Below are 22,882 nucleotides of genomic sequence, written 5' to 3' on the forward strand. Positions count from 1 at the left end.
ATCCACAGATTACAGAGTAGACTATAGCAGAGACGAACGCCCCTACTATACCATAGAACTAATCTTATGTCAAACATTGACCACAGAAGTCATTTAATTTTCTCTATGACCTTGAATAATAAATATTTTTATGCGAAGATTCTGAAAATTGGGTAAAAAATTAAAACAATAGCAAAGTCCTTTGATATTGTAAGGCATAAGTTTATTTACCAGCTCGAACATGCAATTTCCCCCAGTTCCCCCTGAAGTTAAATCGATTGCACATTTTTTGAAAGTCGCTGAGGAACATGAAGAAAGAAATGTCGTTGTGGCTTATTGGGGTATATAATCAAATAGTTAATTAGTTAATTTAGAGGAATCAAAAAAATATAAATTTTTTTTATTATGCAACGTTTTAGTTGGTACTGAATTCAAAGGAAACTTAGGAATCAAATGGGTTACTTCACTAATTTATTTAACTTTTATTTTGCTAATTATTCTTGCAGCACGAATGTTTGCATGTCAGAGGGCAATGCAGCTAGTACCTGGTAAGAAACCAGATTCAGTATCGAAGTTATTGATTGCTCTCATGGACTGGATGGAAATGACTAAAAAGGCAAACTTGAATAATGATGGTATCACAAACGATACAACTGCACATGCCTTGATAGAAGAATATGCTTTACAACTGTTTTCTTATGGTGATACACAAGACAGAGCTTCAAATTTTAATAAGTGAGCTGAAAATGTGTTGAACTCTCCCCATGAAAATATTATGAAACATATTTTCAGGAATACCATCAAAGCATTTTATACAGCAGGTATTCTTATGGATATTCTCGAACAGTTTGGTCCCCTTTCTGAAGATATTCAGGGTAAAAGAAAATATGCCAAATGGAAGGCAGCTTACATTCATAACTGCCTTAAAGTGGGTGATATACCAATACCTGGGGGGCCAGATGAAAATTTGGATAATGTTGTCCATAGGGCTGATTTAGATAAGGATGATGATATAAATACAGCACCTAGTGATCCTTTTGCAGTTAATCCTCCTCCAAGAAATGATGAAAATCCTTTCTTTCCCACGGAGCCATCTTCTTTGACACCGCAACCTTCTGTTGCACCTCCTACTCCTTCACCCTATATACCAGTTGTGAATCCCACTACACCTCAACTGCCTATGCCAGCATCAAGTGATCATGCAGCTTTATCACCGGAGAAGATAAAGAAGGCCCAAAAATTCTGTAAATTTGCTGAATCTGCCCTTGATTATGAGGATTACAAAGCTGCTATTGAAAATTTGAATAAAGCACTGCATTTGATTAAGACAGGAGAGGAACTTTGAATTTCATTAATTATCTTACAAAATAGTTATTAGAAATGAAAGTTAAAAAAATAACCCATTATTTTATGTATATTTAAGGAGTAAAATATTCGTTTATAAATTTTGCTTATAGTTAACAATTAAAGCTATAAAAATACAGAATATATATTTGTTATGCAAAGGTACTTCATGAGAATAATCATGCATATATGATCATTACTCATTCCTCTCAAACTTGATCCAATACATTTGGATCCAACCCATCGCTCATCATCTTCAATTTCACTGCTTGCGCAGGTACTCCTACTTGTACCATTTTGAAATATTTACTGTAGATAGGATTATTGCTAGGCTTTGATTCTTCAGGTTCTACGATATCGACTGATTCTATTTCTGGAAGAATTTCATCTGATGCTGAGTTTTCAATTTGGACAGGATCATTTTCAACAATCGAATCGTTTTCAATTCTGAAATTCTCATCTGGTATTGAAGATAACTGAAAAATAAACATAAAATATGTGTGAGCCACTTGTTTCGCTATTCAATCTTACTTGAGATTCTAGAATTTTCAGTGATGCATCGACTTTGTTTAACTTAAATTCGAATTCCATCAGTCTAGATTCGCAAGACTGGGCGAAGGTATTCAAAAATGAAACAGTATTCATTATGAAGTGATTTATGAAAGCAATTATTCGTTTCTGTTGGATTGGAAGGGCCTAAAACAATTGAATTTATAATAGTTATTTTTTTTCGAAAACGCATTCACCTTATTATAGTCAACATCGGGATTCAGTAAAAGAGGTGCATCCATTCTTTACAAAAATATTCTTTATTCATAACAAAAACATACAGTTTTTTTCTGTGATAAATAAAAACCATAGATAATCATTTGATAACCCTATGCCACAGCCTTGTTTATATAACCCTATAAACAAGGGCCACAGACTATATCAAAAATATTCTGTGGTCACTTAACCCCTGTTTCCACAGAGCCAGACAACTTTCCCACAGAGTCACTCATATTAGTGTTCTGTGGTCTTCATTATAAACTGAGTTTTTTTTTTGAACAAATAGAAAAAATCTGAAACTACCTTCTCCAAGTAAAATTTCCATTAAAAAAAAAAAATATTTATTCTGTTTTAAATAAATAATATTATTGCAGTAAAGTTTTACATTTGAATTAACTAGTTACCATTCTCCTAAAAGAATGGCAAGAACTATGACCAGAGTAATGTTAATTAGTTTTGATATTTACATATCAATGAATATCTCACAAAATTATAATAACTGAATGGATTTTGGTTGTTATTCTAAAGCCTTTTCACAATAAAAATCCACATTTTTATTACCTTCTAATCTATTTGTACCATTTGTTAGATTCAAATCGGTCCTTTTAATTTTCCAATTATTTTCTGCAAAAGGATCCCTAGCTAAGGCAAACATTTGCTCGAACACACCCACACAAACACTATTTATATGTAAAGTCCCTCCAACTATAACCATAACTAACCCATGAGCATCCATTTGAACTTTCAAACTATCTGCCATCAAGTTTGGGTTAAAAAATAAATTATACTGATTTTTAGTACTTATGAGGGTTTCTGTGATAGCCTTTGGATCACTACAAATATTTTTAGTACTTGTATCTCCATTTATTACAACTGCCAGATTTAACACTCCATCTGGATAAAAATGTTCTGGAGTAAGTTCATTCCCATTTAATAATCTATAAAACCAATCACTGAATTGTTCTGCTAAGAGTTTTACTGTCTTTTCGACATTCACATCATAAAGTTGACCTGATTTTTCAATTATAAAAGCACTATCAGAAGTTGTATTGATGATTTTTTGGTTTTGAACTACTCCCATCTCATCGCTTGTAGGTTGACTACACCCTGCTGTGTGGGGGTCAATTCTGTCAGGCAATTCACTTGGTTCATTCAGGCTGTTCTCATTAGTCCATGATTCCAAAATCTTTTCTATGATTTCAGGTTTCGTTATTGGCAATTTTACAGAAATGTTTTTGTCATACAAGTAAGATAACAATTTTTCTCTGGTAAAAACTTTTCTACGTAGGATGCTCGTTATATCTTCAGAATAATTCAATATTACTTTCAAGGCATCTGAAACTTAACTGTCAGAATCTAAGCATGTTAAAACACACACCTACTTTACCTTGTCTTGAGCTGATTTTATTTTTAAGAAGTCCGCTTGATATTGTTGTTGCTAATGATAAAATTTCTTCTTCAGTTAATACATTTATTATGTCTTCTATGTTACTAGCGAATTTGGAAAGTTCGTCATCTGCCATGTCAAGAAAATAAATACATCACTTATATTCTCTCGATACGATCGCTTATATTTTATCGTTATTATTTATCTGTATTTTATTGCTGATGATGATTTTAAACATTGAGGTTATTTCCTTCTTCTTCACGAAGAGACTTGAACATTGAGCTGTGGCCAGTGGTAATCACAGAACACAGTAATTTCATAGAACTTAAACAGAGAAAGGACCATAGATTTAGAATGTCTTGCCAAGGCCAAAGATCTCTGTCCCTGCGTAGAACCAGAGTTACTCTTTGGTAGAACACTGACAAATCTCGCACCATACAGAGACGAGATTCTCTGAGTTGCACCGATTACAGAGCGGGGTGGATTATTTTCGAATCACAGAGCATAATTTTTAATCATTTATTTTTAAATTCAGTACAAATTGTACAATATTCCTCTCACAAGTGTAAGGTGCTATCCAGTCAGTTTTGTGATATCCCAGGGACGCATATTGGACCTCCAGGCCCAGATACCAGTGGAAACTGCATAATGAAACAGTCAAAATTAAAAGAGTTGCACTCCCGGGCATCCCAACCCTCGACTGTAAAGCACCGTTAGCTTCATAATGCACACCTTTAATCATCACATAGAGTAGCTACATACAATAAAACATTTAAAGTTGTGTGAAATGTTTTCATTATATCGATTTTAGTCTTCGATTTGTAACCGTTACCTCAGTAATGATTACCAAAAGAAATCTAACCTCATATAAAGACCTTGTCATCCCAGAACAAAACGCAAAAGAACTGGAAAGTTTATGTGAACTGTAACTCTTCTGCTCTGGAATTTTTAAGTTCAATCTCCCTCTCAGAACCATTTCACATGGTAGGCTTTGGTCACACATTCTGTTCAATTTTTTTTATGTAGGTCCAGGTATTTGTTTCAAAATCGAATCGCGCTTCAAGGAAAGCCTTCCTTTCATCCTTCGTTTGGACCAAAGATTTTCCTTCACTATCGGAATTTGAGAACGGTTTGAATTCTATGTGAGTTCTTTTGTGAGTTTTAAGAGCAGATGACTGCCTGAATGCTTGACCGCATTGATCACAGATGAAAGGTTTTTCACCTGAAATAAGGAACAATTAATCTTATCCCATTCAAGTTATCCATGCAAATCGTTTTTTCCAAATCAAATATGGTCCTTCTACCTGTATTTGCACCAATCATAAAACATATTCTAATTTTTTTACCTGTGTGAATTCTAAGATGAGAGTTGAGGTCGTTGGACTGAGTGAAGGCTTTACAACAGTAATTACAAACATAAGGTTTTTCCCCGGTGTGTATCCTCTTATGTCTCGATAAAATACCATTCCTAGAGAACTTCATGTGGCAAACGTCACATTCGTATGGTTTTTCTCCAGAATGTATTCTCTTGTGCTTTGTCAATGAACTGGAAGTGGTGAAACCATGCTGACAAATAGAACACACAAATGGTCTGGCACCTACAAAAATGTATGTATTATTGGGTGCAAAAATTAATTTCCCTTGTTTGAAAGAATTGATGCTTCAATTTCATATTACCGGTATGCTTTCGAAGATGAGCAGAGAGTTCCCCTTTACTAGCAAATCCATTTCCACACATACTACAAATATGAGCTTTAACTCCACTATGTCTGATCGTGTGTTGTCTAAGATTTCCCAACTGATTGAATCCCTTTCCACAAGTGGAACAAAGGAACGGTTTTTCTCCATTATGCGTTCTCATATGATCTTTTAAATTAGAAATCTGGTTGAAGCCTAAAAACATTGAATAAAGAAAGTTGAACACTTTTTGTTCTTGAAAATTTACCCTTTTTACAAATACTGCAGACATGGGGTTTATTACCACTATGTGTATTCATATGGTTCTTGAAAAGTTCTTGCCTGGCGAATCCTCTGAAACAAATCTGACAAGTGAATGGTTTTACTGCAGAATGCGTTTTCAAATGTCTCTTTAACCGGGAAACTTTCACAAATTTTTTTTTACAAATTCTACAAGTCATATCTTCACCTTCAACGTCTAGTTGTTCTTCTTTTTTAATTTCTTTAGTTTCTTCAAACAGGTTTTTCTCTTTGGTTGTGCTACTTTCATTTTGATCATCAGATTCTGATGAAAGTTCTTTGGTAGAGTCCTTCAGGTCAGAATTATATCGATCAAGTTCTTGGTTATTCTTTTTTGCATGAGCTAACTTATGCCTCTCTAATAAATCTTCTCTCGTGAATTTCTTATCACATAATTCACACTTGAACATTTGATCATTCAAGTGGAATTTTTCATGTCTTATCAGATTGGAGGATCTATTATACACTTTAGGACATAACATACATTTATAAAAATTCACTTTGTTAGTTTCATCACTCTCCTGAGTTCTACTTAGTTCTTCTGATTCATCACCAAATAGTTGGGGTTTGGTATCAAGATCGACATTATGAGAAGATAATTCATCATCATTGATCACATCAATATCTGGTAAAGAACACGATGGAGATTTTTCAATAACATTAGTATCAGAAATATTATCAAATGGTAATGAGGCATAGTCATCTTTTAAAGGTGACTTTCCGAGTTGATTCCTCAATCTTGAATCACTTTCCTCACATTTTATCTTGAATAAAAACAAAGAGACCGTTTTATCAGCACATCCTTTGCATATCTGTTCAGGTAGGCCATCTCCAAAAGTTACCTATTAATTAGACAGTATTACTCTACTACTTATTTGCAGAGAAAATGTAAATTGGACAACATACTATATATATGTATGATACAAGAGCAAAATTAATATGATAGCATTCTCTGAAGAACTTTTCTCTTACAATAAATACGTTATAATATCACAACCTGTATGGAAGCACAAGCCATCAGCATTTCGGCTAGGTGAATATTCAATCCAGAGGACTCGTCAGAAATAAAAACTGATTGAAATTCTCCCTGCTCAGTTAAACACGTCCGACAAATGTTTAGTAAACAATCCATTTTTCTTTTAATGATTTGTGAACAACTTTTGAGAAACGATGGAATTATTTCAGAACGCTTCGCTTCCCAAAATGTTCAGGAATCACAGACTGAGAACATCGAACAGAAACGGACTAACGAAATTCTGTGTTCTTTAGTCACAGAGCGTATGGTCCGTATATACACATTTGGTAACCGAAAGTTACCAGAGCGGTTAGTCTGGTGACTGATATTGAACCAAATTATCAGGAATTCGAGATATACGGACCGCCCACTTACTAACCAGAAGTAACCAAAGTGTATATACGGACCACAGCCAGAGATTATAGTTGCTTCGTTCGGTTTTTCCACAAATCGTTTGAAAGAGTTCTTCTGTGAAAGCCAGACCAGAGACATCTCGCTGCAGAAGCACAGAGCATTTCTGCTTTGATAGTGTTATGTGGTCTATAGTTTTCTCTGGTTCCAGGCACAGAAAATAAACTAATAAAACTCTCTGGCGCAACATAAATAACCTAGAAAAATATCTCTGGCTCTGTGCTCCTAGTTGTCAAAAACAGAAAGAGGAAGTTATTCAGAAATATAAGAAATGATAGCAAAAACCCAATCTATTATGAACCAAATTAAACACTGACAATCTCGAACACTGCAACATATAGGAGTATGTCTTTAGAACAAACAAACTGTGATGATCTCAAAGCATTTGAAAGGCGACTCACGGAAGTAATAGCTTGCTTACATCCCTCAACTACTAGATGGAGGATTGTACTGATAGTAGTCTCAGCTTGTGTAGCTGTAGGAGCTGGACAATGGCTCATGGATCCTGAAACTCGAGTAGTACCATTTTCTCAATCGTTAGCTAATCACCCTTTCTTCATATTAGCTACATTGATGTTTTTAATCATAGTACTCCTGGGAGTTCAGAAGAGAGTAGTTGCAGCTTCTATAATAACATCAAGAACTAGAGAGGTTTTGAGTGATTTCAATATGTCTTGTGATGATACAGGAAAATTAATTCTAAGGCCAAGACCTACTACATTTTCTTGAATACTATTTTAGTATTGTAAATGTTTTAGAAAAATAAAAATATTTTACTCAGAATCATTTTCTTGCTCTTGTTTGGTTCTACAAAATGATAGAACTCTTATTTTGTAGTTGTATGTATCTCTTATTAGGAGAAACTAGAGTAAAACAGCTTTACAAATATGTATGAGCAATGAATGAACAAAACTCATCCTTTTAGATCATTCTACCTGTAGCAGAAACTAGTTTCAAATAAACAGAATAAAATATTTTTTCGGAAATATGGTATATATCATCAAATTCCAAAAATTTCATTACACAGCAGTTCCAATTCAATCAAATCACTATAATAATACATATAGCTAAAAAGAAATTTTTTCTTAATGCTAAGTAGTCAACATTCTCAGGGGACGATGTACAATCAACATACAAGTTTCAAAAAATTTAAGACTTGTAGATCGATTAGATTCCACTGCACTGAATCTTCACTTTCTAATCTTTACTCATCCAAATTATGAATTTGAATAGGAAGTAAGCGACACCAAATCCTAGAACAAATTTTTCCCTCTGTAGTCTGTTGATATTTTCCATCTCCAAAGACATGACACGTCTATTTAATTTGACCATTTGTTTACGTAAATGATGGATCTCATCTGATGTTGTTAAATTATCGCCACCACCTAAAAGTTTTGTTTTTGAGACCAATATACTAAATAAAGCTTTCAAGCCAAAACCCTATTCCCAATAAAAAGGCACCACGCAAAATCATTACCTCCAATGGGTGGCGTTAATGCCCTACTATTTACAATGAAATCTGTATCATTTGGATAGTTATTTTTTGGCTTGCTTATGAAAGGTTCTGCTTCTTCCTCTTGCATAAGATCTTGGAATTCGGGAAATGGATATTTATCTAGGGTTAAAGTTCGAGGAGGAGTGGCCACACGAACATCTCCAGGATAAGGCTCTGTTACTATAATACTTTTGTCAAAAGCTATTTCCCTCGGAGGAGCTCTAGTACCTGAAAATTAATCGAGTTTTGAAAGATCAAACTATGACAGTTTTAGGATATAGTTATTGTTTGAGATAAACTAACCAACATGTTGATGATGACCGGCAACAAGAATTCTTTCTGGCACTTGCATATTTATACTTTCTTTCATCCATTCTGCCCTGGGAATACCGTTGGACTCTTGATTGAAGCTTATTTTATCCGGTACTTTCATTTGCTGATTTATATCGGTAACAAAGGCATCTTCAAACTGAAGAAGATTTGCATTCGCAGACATTTTTACCTGAAGAACCTTATGAGTATATTTAAGTCCTATCTGATTTTACTCACCAGAAGGAAAATTCGTTTAATCAAATTCGTGTAGTTTGCCAATTATACATTTATTTCCGCTCTGATTTGGTTCTTATCGACATTATTTGAATCTGCCAGCTGACAACAGTCATTTTTGACGCAGGAGGTGAAAATAATCTAAAAATGTCACAACTCACGGGCATTTTAGAACTACGCTGGAAAATTTCACTAGAATCACTAGCGCTAAAAACAATTTGAAACAATTTGGAAACGATGAATTTCAAAACCAGAAATTTTGTACTCATTTAGCTTTTTCGAATAAGTTTCATTCCTATATCTAAATGAATGAATATGAGAAAGGATATCGAGCTACCGGATAATCACTTGAAAAAAAAATATTCTAAGAAGTTGAGCATTTCATAGTATGCTTGCATAGGAACACAAAGTTAGATAAAATTAGAATAGAAAAGTTTCATTAACTTTCGAACCTCACCCAATCCCCTTTAGAAATTAAATCCTCCCGAAATATATGTAAATCCCCAGCGATTAATCTGCTGTTTTTCCGCCCCATATTACATCGTAGTCGTGTTCTGCTTGTCACGGGGTCCCAACACTGGTTCATAATCTCGTAAAGTTGTTATGTAGCGTATACATTGAACATCGAATGTTCGTTTCAATCAGAAGAGGATTACAGTAAGTCTTTGTAACGCTATTCATCCGCAGGGATTTCGGAATTCGATCAGTTATTGGACCTATTTGTAGTCATAGAAAATATCTACTTATGTATTAGGTACTCTCCATCGATAACGAAAGGTCCAAAGGACAACTCTCCTTTCTACAGATTACTTAGGTATTACAGGCATTGGAACATTTCATGAGTATTATTTGGAGATTCTATTTACTTTTAAAACTCGAAATTGGTATGTCTATGTAACTAGAAACCATAGAAATTCGTAGGTTCGAAGCATAGAACACTAATCTAAAGAAGCGTGATCGCGTCTCGTCAAAGTTGTGGACGGGAAGGAATTTGTATGGAGAATCACCTTCCGACATTCTGGTCATACGAGATATTCTCACAAGGTGTTTACCTTGCCGCCAGTGCACTTAATAAATTTTTTCCCAATTTTCACATAGAAAACATAAATGATATCTACAAGTATTCTATGGATTTTCATTCAATGTCACAGAAACGACATTCGTCGTTTTCTTTCGAAACGATCGATATGGTTTGTTTATTTTCTTCACATCACATCTTTCGCTCCTTACGCAATTTATCCTTTTTTCTGCTGTGCGCTCGAGGATTTATTGAATCGCTTTAAAAAATGGTAATCCCATTTCTCGAATCCGAATGAGATATTCCGGCATGATTAAAGGTTTTCTGTTCGATATGTTTCCGAGTTATTAACTATCCTTTAACACGCGAGCCGCGCGAAGAACAACGTTCACAACAAATAGCACGGTTATCCTTTTTCGCTGACCTTTTGCACATTCAAGACTTATCGTTTTGTTCGAAGGCAGATTTATAAGGTTTGCTCTGAATGGTTCAAGTTGGGTTCTCGAATGATATACGATATGTATATGCTTTGATGTCCGGAAAACCTTGCATATTAGTTGTACTGTAAATACTTTATGGTTGATATTTATTGTTGGTTTCCTTTTTTGTGGTTGCGCTTTGAATTCATGAAACTTATTCTTCTATGATACGTATATGGTTGACAGCAAACACAGAACAATTATATCATGTGATGACATAGAGACAAATTTCTATGATAACCATATTTTGATTTCGATCGATGTTCGAAAGTTATTGTGTTTTGTTGCTCGATTCCAAAAATTTTTATTGAAGTAGGGTCCAGAGAGATCATATTTTTGAGAAAGTAAACTTTCAAATATGAATTTCCTATGTTCATGTATGCTAATCAATCACATTTACAGTTCATTGTGCAATACAAATGAGAATTTCATCGATTTTAATGAATATTTCAACTTATCACCGTTGAATTTAAGTCGGACAAAGGTTCTTTTTAAAATATGTGAAAAATCTGAATTCATCAGTATCGCTGCCACCCTGTCTGGCGAAATGAAAGATGGTCTTCCAGAATGCGCAACAATTTGGGAGATTCTTTTGTCCGAAGGTCTAGCTTACACCTGTGCTTGTCTGAATATGAAGAATGTTGCGAGTTAAAACAATTTATCACCACAATGGGGACTTTATTCGTTGCATAAAGTGAATGAAAAGAATCATTCGGACCTTTTGTCCCTTCTTCTGTATTGTCACTTTTCACGACATGGGAATGCTGGTCATGCATGAAAATAGCCGGGATCATCAGAAGAGTTATTAATCATAATGCTGAAATATCCGAAATACTGATGTTACCTGTTTGGGAATTTCATCTGTGCTAGATCGATAAAATAAGAGTTCTGTGGCAAAAATATCAATCTGTTTCTGTAATCTGTGATTCACCCATCAAAGGTTTGACAGGCGAATGGTTGAATGAAGAATATGTGTAAAATGAAACATACAGAACGAATGAAAAGCAAATTCGTGTTAGGTACGTCATGGTGCATCTACAAAATCTGGTAATAGTAGAATAGCTTATACCATAGACATAGCGACAGAAAAAAAATGAAGAAAAACAGTTTTCACTGGTGCTGTTTTTGAGTCTATGGTTAACTTTTTCTGTGAATGATGTCAACTATATGTCATAGAGTGGACAAAACTTGTTCTTCAATCGTCAAATCGGAGCACAGATTAATTGGCACATTGAAAAATAAAAGATTTTCTTCTGTTGTCAATTAGAATTGAAGAAAAAGGTACAGAAATGTAAAGGATGCTCCTGGTTTTTATATGGTTGTGGTTATATCAACCGACTTCAGCCAACTTCCATCCCGCCTGATGTAACCTGCATCCATTAGATGTAGAAAATCTTCAGATCAGATTAGAAAAATAATTTCTCCTCAGCGAAATCCCTGTATCTCAAATTTATGGACCAACTCGTGTGCTATTTTAATTCAACGTAATCCCTTTGTAGCGAAATTAAAATGTGTCCCCATCTTGTTGCTGTATTCTTCCAAATTGAATTATACAGTGTGTATTTTAGTGACGGAGAACGAAGCAAGGATGCTCCTCCACAGGGGCGGACTTACTAGCATTAGTAATATTCGTCAAGTTTTGTTGGTTGATGCTCTGTGTCTATACGAAGTGATTAGTGATTATATTAGTATTCTGTGGAGATTTGACACAAACAGACAAAGAAGAAGTAGAAGAAGCTAACCACTACGTTTAAGCATAGACGATTGACCGTCAAAATGTTTCAATATCTAAGAATTTTGTGTGGGAATAAAGAAATTGCGATTTTCGAGCTCTAAAAGTACTATTTCCTATTATAACATACCAATAATTGCATATTTCGTTCAAAGATCATGCCCAATCTATGAAAAAGCAGTACGAATGAATCTAAACTGCCAAAAGAGCCCCTAACCCTGCCCTGCGTCCTTCTCCTTGTAATGGGGCGGATAAAGTTGAGAAAATCTGGGGTAAGTGACTGATGGGGATTGATATATCGCGGCTTTAAAGAGTTATTAGACCGTTGTTTGCCATTCTGTTTAACCCTTAATGAATTTTCAGAATCTAATAATGGTGATAAACTGTGATAACCCCATTTCTGTTAGTCACGTGTTAAATATGCCCTCGGGTGTGCTCTATAAATAATTCAGTGAAAATTATGTGGGAGCCTTGGGGAGAGAACATTCGCCACAAAGTGAGAAATGATATCTAATGCGAAGTTTAATTGGGACTCGATTTGAAATGGGCTGAAAAATTGACTGAAATGCCTCAAATTTCGACTATCTATCTATTATATCAGTACAGATTGTTAAATCAATATGATTCTTTTATTTTCGAATAAGCTGATGTTGATTGAAATGAATTTCAGCAATACCTAAACAGAAATAAATAAGTGATCTTTCCTATCGAGCAATGGAAGGGTTTCTGCAGAAAAAAACAGTTTGTTAGTCTTTCAAAATGTATTTTATAAAAGAATAATTATAATAATAAAAGATACACAATTTGATTCAATTTATGCAGAATTAGGAATATTGTTTTTACTATGGAAATAGATACATATTGAACTTTTATTTGAATTAAATTTAAAAAAATTGAATAGAAACAATTAAAATAAGATTAAAAATAGAAAAGCGATCATTTATCGATAAAGTATCACAGAATTCGAATATTTACACAAGGAAAAGACGCATGATCACTCGGAGAAATCTGACAATTCAAAACTGGTCAATAAAAACTCGTAATTTTGCTCTCCAGTCCCACGACCCTTCAACAACCATTCAGCCTCTTCGCACCAGTCTTTACATCTAGGAACAGCCATCAAGACCAGAACAAAACCCAAGATACAGCATCCGCCGAAACAGTAAAAAGCCAAATAGATCTCCCTCGAATCATTCAACCAAGTGAAAAACACAGAGACGATAGAAGAGATGACACTTAGATACATGTAGATCAAAGCGAGACACTTAGACTTGATATTCCTCGAATACATCCGGTTCATGTAAACGTACGGTATGTTCTGCAAGCCCAACCCGTAAAAAATGGTATATATCAATAGGGCGGCTATGGGTATGGTCGAGAGGAGTGAAAAATCGTTTCTGAAATCGACGCTTTGAAAGTAGAGCCCAATTGACACTAGGGACACTGAAGACATCAGGAGGGAGCACAACAGGAAGTTTTTGCCGTTTTTCGAGTCCGATATGAGGGCGCTGAACATCGCCATGGAAAAAAGGAGAGCGAAAAGGATGATGCTCAAGCTTGGGTCGAAAAAAAATTGTACGTCTGTTTCTTTCAGAACTGTGGTTATGTAAGAGACTATTGGTGTGATTCCTGATAACTGTTGGGCTGATACAAGGATCATCCCTATCCCCAGATTCGTCCTGATGGGTACCGAAAAGATTTTTTCAAGGCTCAACTCAGATTCGCCCCTAGAAAGGACTTGGTCCTTTAGTTTCTCGTACTCCTCCTCTATTTCATCCTTGTTCTTGGCGTACCTCAACGCTTGTCTAGCCTGATTGGGTTCGTTTCTTGTCAGGAGGAAATAGGGACTCTCTGGCACGATAACTATCCCAGAAAACGATAAAAATATCATGAGCGAAGCTATCATTGCGGTGTCCGATATCGAACATACGTTCGCTATCAGATTGACTATGAGTATACCGAATGCGAAACTTATCGGGTATAGGGAATAGAACCTTCTTTTGGATCCGGTGTTGCAGATGTCATCTATGTAGATTGGGAACGTGCTGAATATGCAGCTATCCGACATTCCGGCTATCAACCTGGCGAAGAACAGCATCTCGAAGCTGTTGGCTACAGCGACGACTATCCAAGAGATTATGTAAGGGTAGAACGTGAAGATTATCGTTTTCTTTGGACCGAGAAGACTTGCTGCTGAGAATGAGAGAGGGGCTGTTAGAAGAGCCCCCAGGAAAGGGGCTATGGCTAACCAGGAGCCCTGCCATGTCGTTAGGTTGATCTCAGTGCCATTCCTCAAAGGATCAAGAAGTTGCGGCAAAGACGCTGATGGCCAACCGTATACCATTCCACTGTTGATGACATTGAGGGATCCTGCAAATTGAAATATTGTCAATCTTTGCTAGAATCTTTGTTCAACATTCTCAGTAATGTCTTTGTACTTAGAAGAGTTTGTTTTTATAACACTTTTTAAATGATCCCAGAGAAAAAAGTACAATGATGATGAATCTTGAGATATTGTGGATCATTCAGTGTATCTTTATCTGTCGAAAAATATTGCAAGTTTCACACAGTACTTGTACCTAGATTCATCTCACACTGAATGCTTTTACTATTTATAGAACAAAACTTAAGCCGAATAATTTCTATACACAATATAATAGGAACCAACAAGAATTCCTTATAAGTTACATTTTGAAAGTTTTTTGATGAGTTCTGTCGAAAAAAATCAAATTTGAAGCTTACCAAACAACAGTACCAGAAATTGAACTATCTTATCCGTAGGCAACATTATTCACGAGCTATAGGAAGCGGAAACATAATGAAGATTCACTTCATCATAATCGAACAGTGATGAAAAAATTTGTCGTGAATAGATTTACATATTTCGAACAGGTTCAATACGAGAAATGGAAATATAGGCTACTGATATCATTTACAAGGAAAATTCGGTTTATCGATGGGTCTCTTTTCCTTCAATTATATTTCGAAGGCCGCGTAAAGAAATTATTTGAAAGCTTATTTGACTCACACTTTGATAACACTGTTTAAAGTCCATCAGTGGCGGTTCCAGGGGTATAATTTTATATTTGGAATTCTGTTGATGATCGAAAAGTTCCAACATTTCATCCCCAAATCAGATATAAATAATAGACAAAGATCGAATATTATCTATATTATACTATATTGCGATAATGAATATACACATCTCGTTATACAATACTTAATTATACTACGAACGTAGTTACCAACTGAATGAAATGTCCAACATAAAACATTACAATTTGAACATAAAAAAGTTAGGGATAAATATATACTATTTCATTTGTCCTTCCTTATCTGCACTATCCTTTTGATTAGTGAATTTCTTTCCAGTTTTCAGTAACGACTGGATTTCTTCCAAAGTGATACCCTTCGTTTCGGGAACAAACAGATAAATCAGACATAGACCCACAAAACAACACGCAGAAAACGTGTAAAAAGCGAAAAATGGTCCAATATCAGTACTGACAACCTGAAAATATTTTGACACAATGGACGCCAAAGCGGCGAAGTAAAGATCGCCGAAACATAAGGCTATAGCCTTTATGTTGGTCGGGAACAGTTCGCCGAGCATCAGAAGTGGTATATTCTGAAGCCCAAACCCGTAAAAGATGACGTAAACTATCAGGGCGGTGATGGGTATGAAGGCCCATCGGGTCACGTCAGTCCCGTCTTGGTCCAGTTGGAAATAAAGGCCTTCTACGAATAGAGCCACTCCAGAACCAAATGCGGACCATAGGAGGAGCATCCTTCTTCCCGTCCAATCTACCACAGCAGAGCCCAGGATGGACATCACCAATTGCACTGCGAAGAACAGGAGGGTGCAGAGCGTAACAGAGTATTGGCTACCTGATTCTTCCAGGATTATGGATATGTAGAAAATCAGCGCTGTAATTCCGGAGAATTGTTGGGTGGCCCTTAGTAACATCATGATTAGGAGAGCCTTTCTGTTGGAGGCAACCGTGAAGATGTCTTTGAATTTCCCTCTACTCTCTTCTTTCTGAGACCTAACAGCCTCACTCATCCTCTTGAGTTCTTCGTCCACTTCCTCAGTGCCTCTGAGTCTTTCCAAGGTTTCTTGAGCTTCAGCACTCTTATCCTTCATCAGTAGATAATATGGGCTTTCAGGCATGAATAGCATCCCTATGAAGGAAGTGGTAGGGAGTATCGTAACTAAGAGAGCACATACTGGGACCGAGATAAAGGCCTCTAAAATATTGATGAGCAAGACCCCAGAGATCAAACACACAGGTATACTGGAGCACAGCAAACCCCGCACCTTGGGTTTCGCGATTTCCCCGATGTAGATTGGCGCCGAGGTGAACAAACAGCCATCGGATATACCAGAGATCATCCTGCCGAAAATGAGCACTTCAGGACTGGAGGTGAAGGCTACAATCAACCAGGAGGTTACGTAGGGGAAAAAGGTGAAGAGGATCATCCTTCTTCTACCGACGAGGTCCAGGGTTATGCCAGCGAGGGGAGAGCCTATGATGGCCCCAACCAGAGGACCGATTGCTGCCCAGGAGCCTTCCGAGGGTGTGAGGTGGAGGTTGACCGATGTGTCGTTGAAGTTGAGGAGGTGTGGCAAGGAACCGGATGGCCAGCCATATCCTAGACCACTTGTGATGATATTCAGGGAAGCTGCAAAAGAGGGAATCATGAAATTCTCAACTGGTCAGAATCAGAAGAAGGATTAGAGTCGGTGAACATGGAGAAAAGTGAGAGTTTGCTGAATGAACGAGGTTAAAAATGAAAGAGAGTGAAGAAGAAGCAATCTAGTATATAAAGAGAACGATGAAGAAGATTTTATTGTGGGAAAAAGCTCCTAGGCATTTTTAAACCACTACCAACAGACAGAACAGATACAAAATATGCGTAGGTACCTAAATTTCGATCAGAAATCTTTTGATTTTTGGTAGTAAAAGATGAAGAAATTAGTAGGTGGAAACATTTTTATTTTGATCTTATTTTCGAAGCACCATCAGAAATCACCGATAATTTATTCCTTGGTAATTATTCTTTAAAACCCCTTCTGAAACAATTATTTTCCATGTATTTTATAGAGGGCACCACCAGCTATTTATCACTATTTAGTAGATAACTCAGTTTTCTGCTCAGCAAAAAAAAACTTGATTAGATTCGCTAAAACCAACTCTTTCTGATGAGTGTAGTATAATATACCGCTCAATAAAATAATGAATAATGAAATAAATTAATAGAAAATGTCTAAGGTTATTGAGGCAAGAGCAATTTCTCTTTAATTTGACACCCATCATGTCCTACTGGATTTAACTGTTGATATCACCTTGTATAGGTTAATCTTTATTATATTTCATCGAGTATCAATATATCAACAATCGAAAAAATAAAAAAGCATCCTTATTTTGGAACTTTTAACTTCTCTGACACGTCTTACGTTTTTAGAATAAGCTCTTGAGTGGTCCTGAGTAAATATTAAAGAATTACAATTTCCTTTCGTTTATATTTGAACATACTTAGTATATAACTCAAAATCTTGGTGGAAAGCTGTAATCTAATCAACGTCAAACACGATTTGATTAAATTTAAGGGTAAGTTATGTCGATTTTCATCTCACTCGAAGGAACTTGTAAAATTAAGCGTCATTTCACACAAAAATACAGGGATAATAATAAAAATATTCAACTTACCGAAAAACACAGCCAAATATTGTACAATTTCAGTACCAGCAAATATGGGGGCCATTTTCATCTACATGAATGCAGACGATCTACCAGTAATCACACCTTCCGAACTTCGTGACCACAAAACTGTGAATTTTCGAAAATCACACCGATTTACCCTCTTCTCTCATGGCGCGCCAACCAGAACTCCGCTATAGTTCCTTATCTCTGCGGTCTCAACACATGTAAAATTGTTGTCCTTAAACGGTCACACCGCGGGCAGATATATTGTTATTATTTTTATTAATTAACACATTATTCGTTCTATTGGAAACAATGGTTGGATCAAACGATTCGATCGGGAACGCAGTGCTAGAGTGTATATTTAACGTTTACGCACGCACGGCCGTGATGTAAGTTGCCACTTTTTAACACAGCCAGTAATTTCAGAGAAATGTTGTGGCCCGCTGAGCGTTCGTTGATTTTTGCTTTTTTTCCAAACGGAAGAACGGCTTTTCTACGTTTCTAGATGGATGGTTCGTGCGAGAGAGATAGGGGTATAATTCAGGGAATTACAGATGTGAAACTCAGGGGCGTAGCAGCCGGAAATAACTATTATTATTTAAACATAAGAAAGGCCTTCATCATACACATGATTTATTATATTCTATGAATTTTTTTTCGAAAGTATACTCGGAAATTTGAAAGAACAAAGTGTTTTTTCCCATTTTCAAATATTTCAGCCTGCTTTCAAATTCAAACTGGTTGCGTGTGTCCCTTCCCCCAATTCTTGATACGTCACTGAGGAAATTATGCTGGAATTCTGTAATAATAAGGTGAAGGAGTGGAAAATCTGGATTTGAAGCAAGAGATCGTATATATTTGAATTAAAAATTTCTCTTAATATGCAGGACCTTGAAAATGATTTGGAAAGAAACAAGATAAATAAAATAGAAATATGAATATTTACTTTTCAGTGCATAATGTAATATGTGTTTGGATTGCACATTTCTACAGTCATCTACCGAATTAAGATTAAAGGTTGAAACAATTTTTTTTATTGAGATGGTCGCTTCAATGCAGATCTGACTTCATGATTTACAGAATAAGTCCAAATTTTCTTCCAAGTAGGTATGTGTTGTTTATTTTCAATCTGAAAGATCAAATTATCCTAAAATCTTTGATTTTTTTGAGTCTTTACTATCCTTTTTCTCATAATTTCTGATTACATTGAAGTTTTTCACATAACTGCGCCTTGTTTGTGTCATAATTTATTATTTGCTTCAACCCTGTTTTGTGATTTTCTTAAAATATTTATCTCGTCCGCTTCTACATAATATTTATTGAGTCCTCATTATCATATACCTACAAGCTCGTCTGATCCAAACTATGGGATAAAGAAATTTACGGATGTTTATTCGGAAAACTACAACATTTTAAAGGATCTTTAGTTGGTAATCATAAACTCATGGAAATCTCAGGTATGCCACATTATTTATTAAGTATGTGGTTATTTTTTACCGGATCATCATGTACCTACGGAAAGTTTATTTCTGTAATTACCACTAACATCGATTATGTGATTTTAATATCTGATTAACTTATAATTAGTGGAGGCAATATCTAACCATAAGGGGGTAAAGTATTATTTGAATTTTTCCAATTGAAATCTTTTCAATCGAATGACTGAACGAGACAAAAAAATTTAAATATTCATCTGGAAATTACTTTCACACCTCTTCATATCACTGAAAAAACCATCTTACAAATGAAAAATCTGATCCGAACAAAACGTTGTGTGAATATTGAATGTGGAAATGAATCTTTACAAATCGCCTTCCACTGACCGTTCAAAGCCAGGGAACAGTAAAGGCTTATTGTAAAATGAAGAAGAATGATTTTGTCCCTCAGGATTCCACCTAAGAAGATTCATTAGTAAAACGTAGATAGTAACAGATTCTTCTCTATAAAGTCGATAAATTCCGATTTAACTATAGATTATATTCATCCCTTATCTATTTCGTGTCGACCAAAATTATTCGAGATATAAAAAGTGTGCTCCAGGTGAGGCTCGAACTCACAACCCCGGCATCGCTCACGCTTACTGACTTATAAGTACCGTGCGCTAACCAATTGCGCCACTGGAGCGCTGAGACAAATAGGACATTTCACAATACTTACGGTGGGCGTGCTCGAAAGTTTCATCTCATTCAGATATTTGGGTTGAATTGATTGTGGAATTTATGTTTTGTATGCATTTTCAATCGAATTTCCTTTGATACATCATAATTTGTTTGTTAACAGATAAAGGATACACTTCACTCACTTAAGAAAATATAGATACCTATAATTTTCTCACGAATGACAAAACTTGATAATTTCGAAGACAACTCGGAATTTTAAAATAAGAGGGATGCAAATAAAACATTAGTGGCTACTTCGTGAAGACTTTTTTTAGAACATTATTAAATTTTATTTTTTTCAACACGAGCACCATCTATGCACTATATGTGAAAGTTCAATCTCCTATTCAGGAACTCTGTAATATTTTTCGGCTATTTTCCATAGAAATGTTGAGTGCTCATCATCAATCCACATCAATCGTTTCAATGTCTATGATTGAACCTATTAAAATAATTTAAATAATAATCAATAATCATTTTGTTAGGTAGAGAGTTGGAACTATTTCGTCTAAATCACAAAATACAATTTTAATATCACCAGGAACATAAGGACTCGCCCCTTCATTTTAGTTTCTAGATAACAGCGGGTGTTGGCAATATAAATTTCGCCAGAAAATACGACCTTAATTTAACGTTATAATATACACTTATAACTAATAGATTTCACCAACATAGAGTGGAGTGCGGGGAGTAGAGATAAGGAAAACGAAAATAGTGAGTCGCTGCCATAGACTAATAATAATTGCAATCTATGGACGTTGCAGTGCGATCTTAAAAAGTGAAAATTCTAGCGTTGATTTGAAAAGAACTGCCTCCGTTGCATAGTAGCATCACCTTAGTTATCATGGAACACTGATTATTTGTTACTGTAAGTACCTATATCGTTCAATATTTCACCAATGCTTAATGGCTTCTCATCAAAATGAAAAATGTATGAGATATTCTTATCATTTCATTAAAAGTGTCATTCTGAGTTGTCATCACACACAGCCAATTTCAACTGGTCTCCAAATTAAAATAACTAACTTCACCTCGTTTCATATTAAGGTATTCCTATGAGTTTTTTCTTACAATTCTCGTATAAATATCATTTCGAGAGGACAGAAGCAGAAAATGACAGGCAATTTCCTTATTTCACCTTAAAAACAGAGTATATAGCCAATATAACTTACAAACTGTATTTCACCGAAGAGTAACTCTTCAGTTCAAATGTCAGATTAGGACCATACATCGCTAGTTAAATTCCAGCGAAATTTTTGTTCAACTTGTTACATCTTGCGATCGTTTGCTAGTGAAGAGCTGAAAATCGAGAAAATATGTCCCGCGGCTTCATTCGAGCCTGTAGGGGGGCGATTAAAAACATACAACGACCCCCTGTAGATGTTTCATTAGAAGCTCGCCCCAGCCGTTATTAAAACAACGCGCTTTATGGCAATTAAAAACCTGTTGATTAAATTAAGAAGTTATATCGGTGGTTCATTTTCGCGGTTGCCGCTTTCGCTAACGATTTCGGATGGGGATGAAAACGGCAACAGGTCTCGTGAGATCAATCCGGAGTGGAACAGTGAACAACACGTGCACCACAGAGTCTTCGGTATTTCTATGTCTATGAGTTGTCATTCTCGTTAAGGAATTTTGGTTTCATGAAGTAAAGAAGAATTTGTGAAAATTCTTTATGACTCAAGTCATCGAAGAAAATGGCTATGGAAATCATAGATTATTTGTCTATGATGGAAACTGTCATTCCATGAGTCTTCGACATACAGATCTTTTTCTCTTTGAAAGTGCCCGAAAATCGGAATCAAATTCGAGGCGACCCCAAAAGGAGCAGAAATATCTAAAGAAGAAATTGCTAATTTGCTTGCACATCTTCCGCATACCGGCCAGCTTCCACCGAGAACATAAACACGGCGAAATGTTAAAATTGAAGATTTGCGCCCCCTACGCTGAACTCCCGGGGCCCCAGCAGATGTTCCGGGCACGCATTGTTGTCTCCCAGTGGGGGCCCTTTGTCCAATCAGACGCCTTGCGCTGTCTGCCACCATCCTCCTGCTCCAGAGATCGAATTGTCTGGTAATATCGCGATATAACATCAGGTGAGTGGAGAGGATTCAGATCCCGGAAAATATGATTAAATGTATACCCATCCTCCGTCCTGATGAAATTGGCCTCTTCCTTTCTCCAAATTGATGGTACATTTGTCGAAAATGTACCCCCGCCTTTGTTTTCTTTTGTTGCAATTGATTGCGAGGGAAGGATCGGAAATGAGGGCTATTTTTTAAATTTTACGTGGATTGCGAAGAGGAAACAGGCAGGGTGGGTAAGTACCTATAATTCGAAATGTTTCAGTCCTTTTCAACATTTGAGATTTATGTTTGCATCGATCGTGGTCAGAAATTATTTGTTCACATATACAGGGTGGTCCAGATCGTAATCAAGAAATTTTAACCACGTATTCTACATAAAAAATAAGCCCTACTTTGTCATATAAACATATGTCGAGAAATGTTTCCTCTCCGAGATACGGGGTGTTAAAATTATAGAAAAAAAAAATGTTTTTTATTGATAACTTCCACGCTGCTTGAAATATTTTTATGAAATTCGAGACATAGGTTTTGAGTGTCAAGGAGCACTTTTTGCATAATATCATTTCTTCTCTATTCTACCAGTGGCGTCCGTACTGCAGCGAGACTGAATATTTTCAGATAACAAAATGATGCGCCACTGGTTTTTCCGACAAAAAAATTACTATTTAAATCCTTATTTAATTTGGAGCAAATTCGGTCTCTTGTCTTTTTGCTGTAGGCGGCACCGTTTCCGGTTAAAAAAATAAAACACATTCTCATGCATGAAGAAATCGCCAA

The 22,882-nt window shown here is 35.8% G+C and overlaps 9 protein-coding genes and 1 non-coding gene across 11 annotated transcripts in view; 3 read left to right on the plus strand and 7 right to left on the minus strand.

Moving 5' to 3' along the window:
• The first annotated feature begins 127 nt into the window (after window positions 1-127).
• LOC123311093 (vacuolar protein sorting-associated protein VTA1 homolog) lies at window positions 128-1,467 on the plus strand. The gene is made up of 3 exons (XM_044894868.1): window positions 128-320; window positions 486-714; window positions 772-1,467. The coding sequence occupies exons 1-3, from the start codon at window positions 221-223 to the stop codon at window positions 1,322-1,324; spliced, it is 882 nt and encodes a 293-aa protein (XP_044750803.1). The 5' UTR covers window positions 128-220; the 3' UTR covers window positions 1,325-1,467.
• Window positions 1,376-2,206, minus strand: LOC123311094 (WASH complex subunit 3). Its single transcript, XM_044894869.1, has 3 exons — window positions 2,070-2,206; window positions 1,855-2,019; window positions 1,376-1,799 (listed from the first exon to the last, which is right to left on the minus strand). Exons 1-3 carry the CDS (start codon window positions 2,112-2,114, stop codon window positions 1,533-1,535), a joined length of 477 nt encoding a protein of 158 aa, XP_044750804.1. The 5' UTR covers window positions 2,115-2,206; the 3' UTR covers window positions 1,376-1,532.
• Window positions 2,207-2,420: 214 nt separating this feature from the next.
• LOC123311091 (uncharacterized protein C3orf38 homolog) lies at window positions 2,421-3,647 on the minus strand. The gene is made up of 2 exons (XM_044894867.1): window positions 3,479-3,647; window positions 2,421-3,426 (listed from the first exon to the last, which is right to left on the minus strand). The coding sequence occupies exons 1-2, from the start codon at window positions 3,612-3,614 to the stop codon at window positions 2,609-2,611; spliced, it is 954 nt and encodes a 317-aa protein (XP_044750802.1). The 5' UTR covers window positions 3,615-3,647; the 3' UTR covers window positions 2,421-2,608.
• Window positions 3,648-3,983: 336 nt separating this feature from the next.
• LOC123311090 (zinc finger protein 883-like) lies at window positions 3,984-6,674 on the minus strand. The gene is made up of 5 exons (XM_044894866.1): window positions 6,453-6,674; window positions 5,424-6,297; window positions 5,156-5,371; window positions 4,825-5,076; window positions 3,984-4,700 (listed from the first exon to the last, which is right to left on the minus strand). The coding sequence occupies exons 1-5, from the start codon at window positions 6,585-6,587 to the stop codon at window positions 4,474-4,476; spliced, it is 1,704 nt and encodes a 567-aa protein (XP_044750801.1). The 5' UTR covers window positions 6,588-6,674; the 3' UTR covers window positions 3,984-4,473.
• Window positions 6,675-7,070: 396 nt separating this feature from the next.
• LOC123310724 (nuclear envelope phosphatase-regulatory subunit 1) lies at window positions 7,071-7,660 on the plus strand. Its single transcript, XM_044894355.1, has one exon. It carries the CDS (start codon window positions 7,227-7,229, stop codon window positions 7,608-7,610), a length of 384 nt encoding a protein of 127 aa, XP_044750290.1. The 5' UTR covers window positions 7,071-7,226; the 3' UTR covers window positions 7,611-7,660.
• A 193-nt stretch (window positions 7,661-7,853) lies between these two features.
• Window positions 7,854-9,063, minus strand: LOC123310721 (transport and Golgi organization protein 11). The gene is made up of 4 exons (XM_044894351.1): window positions 8,926-9,063; window positions 8,680-8,878; window positions 8,359-8,604; window positions 7,854-8,266 (listed from the first exon to the last, which is right to left on the minus strand). Exons 2-4 carry the CDS (start codon window positions 8,870-8,872, stop codon window positions 8,079-8,081), a joined length of 627 nt encoding a protein of 208 aa, XP_044750286.1. The 5' UTR covers window positions 8,873-8,878; window positions 8,926-9,063; the 3' UTR covers window positions 7,854-8,078.
• A 391-nt stretch (window positions 9,064-9,454) lies between these two features.
• Window positions 9,455-22,882, plus strand: part of LOC123310734 (pickpocket protein 28-like) — a 103,016-nt gene continuing 89,588 nt past the window's right edge. Inside the window, exon 1 of the mRNA XM_044894368.1 lies at window positions 9,455-9,579. The gene's annotated coding sequence lies outside the window, so the exon portion shown is untranslated. The remainder of the gene's footprint in view (window positions 9,580-22,882) is intronic.
• Window positions 12,898-20,155, minus strand: LOC123310714 (facilitated trehalose transporter Tret1-like). Of its 2 annotated transcripts, none has more exons than XM_044894335.1 (2): window positions 20,017-20,155; window positions 12,898-14,521 (listed from the first exon to the last, which is right to left on the minus strand). In XM_044894335.1, the coding sequence occupies exon 2, from the start codon at window positions 14,493-14,495 to the stop codon at window positions 13,146-13,148; it is 1,350 nt and encodes a 449-aa protein (XP_044750270.1). In that variant the 5' UTR covers window positions 14,496-14,521; window positions 20,017-20,155; the 3' UTR covers window positions 12,898-13,145. The 2 variants fall into 2 exon arrangements, with proteins under 2 accessions (XP_044750270.1, XP_044750269.1); XM_044894334.1 differs by lacking the exon at window positions 20,017-20,155 and adding an exon at window positions 14,894-15,171.
• Window positions 15,309-18,347, minus strand: LOC123310713 (facilitated trehalose transporter Tret1-like). The gene is made up of 2 exons (XM_044894333.1): window positions 17,863-18,347; window positions 15,309-16,834 (listed from the first exon to the last, which is right to left on the minus strand). The coding sequence occupies exons 1-2, from the start codon at window positions 17,921-17,923 to the stop codon at window positions 15,465-15,467; spliced, it is 1,431 nt and encodes a 476-aa protein (XP_044750268.1). The 5' UTR covers window positions 17,924-18,347; the 3' UTR covers window positions 15,309-15,464.
• On the minus strand, window positions 19,892-19,983 carry Trnai-uau. Its single transcript is given in 2 exon segments — window positions 19,892-19,927; window positions 19,946-19,983. It is a non-coding gene; the product is annotated as a tRNA-Ile (tRNA).

This window comes from Coccinella septempunctata, chromosome 4 (assembly GCF_907165205.1).
Source record: "Coccinella septempunctata chromosome 4, icCocSept1.1, whole genome shotgun sequence".
Lineage (NCBI taxonomy): Eukaryota > Metazoa > Arthropoda > Insecta > Coleoptera > Coccinellidae > Coccinella > Coccinella septempunctata.

Bases quoted from the DNA above. Each gene is read 5' to 3' on its own strand.
- LOC123311093 (XM_044894868.1), top strand. From the start codon at position 221: ATGCAATTTCCCCCAGTTCCCCCTGAAGTTAAATCGATTGCACATTTT. The intron at 321-485 runs GTATATAATCAA...TTATTCTTGCAG, and splicing joins TGTCGTTGTGGCTTATTGGG to CACGAATGTTTGCATGTCAG. The intron at 715-771 runs GTGAGCTGAAAA...ACATATTTTCAG, and splicing joins AGAGCTTCAAATTTTAATAA to GAATACCATCAAAGCATTTT.
- LOC123311094 (XM_044894869.1), bottom strand. From the start codon at position 2,114: ATGGATGCACCTCTTTTACTGAATCCCGATGTTGACTATAATAAG. The intron at 2,020-2,069 runs GTGAATGCGTTT...CAATTGTTTTAG, and splicing joins CCGATGTTGACTATAATAAG to GCCCTTCCAATCCAACAGAA. The intron at 1,800-1,854 runs GTAAGATTGAAT...TTTATTTTTCAG, and splicing joins TGAAAATTCTAGAATCTCAA to TTATCTTCAATACCAGATGA.
- LOC123311091 (XM_044894867.1), bottom strand. From the start codon at position 3,614: ATGGCAGATGACGAACTTTCCAAATTCGCTAGTAACATAGAAGACATA. The intron at 3,427-3,478 runs GTAAAGTAGGTG...GTTAAGTTTCAG, and splicing joins TAAAATCAGCTCAAGACAAG to ATGCCTTGAAAGTAATATTG.
- LOC123311090 (XM_044894866.1), bottom strand. From the start codon at position 6,587: ATGGATTGTTTACTAAACATTTGTCGGACGTGTTTAACTGAGCAGGGA. The intron at 6,298-6,452 runs GTTGTGATATTA...TCTAATTAATAG, and splicing joins TGGCTTGTGCTTCCATACAG to GTAACTTTTGGAGATGGCCT. The intron at 5,372-5,423 runs GTAAATTTTCAA...CAATGTTTTTAG, and splicing joins CTGCAGTATTTGTAAAAAGG to GCTTCAACCAGATTTCTAAT.
- LOC123310724 (XM_044894355.1), top strand. From the start codon at position 7,227: ATGTCTTTAGAACAAACAAACTGTGATGATCTCAAAGCATTTGAAAGG.
- LOC123310721 (XM_044894351.1), bottom strand. From the start codon at position 8,872: ATGTCTGCGAATGCAAATCTTCTTCAGTTTGAAGATGCCTTTGTTACC. The intron at 8,605-8,679 runs GTTAGTTTATCT...ATTAATTTTCAG, and splicing joins CGGTCATCATCAACATGTTG to GTACTAGAGCTCCTCCGAGG. The intron at 8,267-8,358 runs GTAATGATTTTG...CAAAACTTTTAG, and splicing joins ATTAACGCCACCCATTGGAG to GTGGTGGCGATAATTTAACA.
- LOC123310714 (XM_044894334.1), bottom strand. From the start codon at position 14,939: ATGTTGCCTACGGATAAGATAGTTCAATTTCTGGTACTGTTGTTTG. The intron at 14,522-14,893 runs GTAAGCTTCAAA...TTCAATTTGCAG, and splicing joins ATTTCTGGTACTGTTGTTTG to GATCCCTCAATGTCATCAAC.
- LOC123310713 (XM_044894333.1), bottom strand. From the start codon at position 17,923: ATGAAAATGGCCCCCATATTTGCTGGTACTGAAATTGTACAATATTTG. The intron at 16,835-17,862 runs GTAAGTTGAATA...CCTCTTTTGCAG, and splicing joins ATATTTGGCTGTGTTTTTCG to CTTCCCTGAATATCATCACA.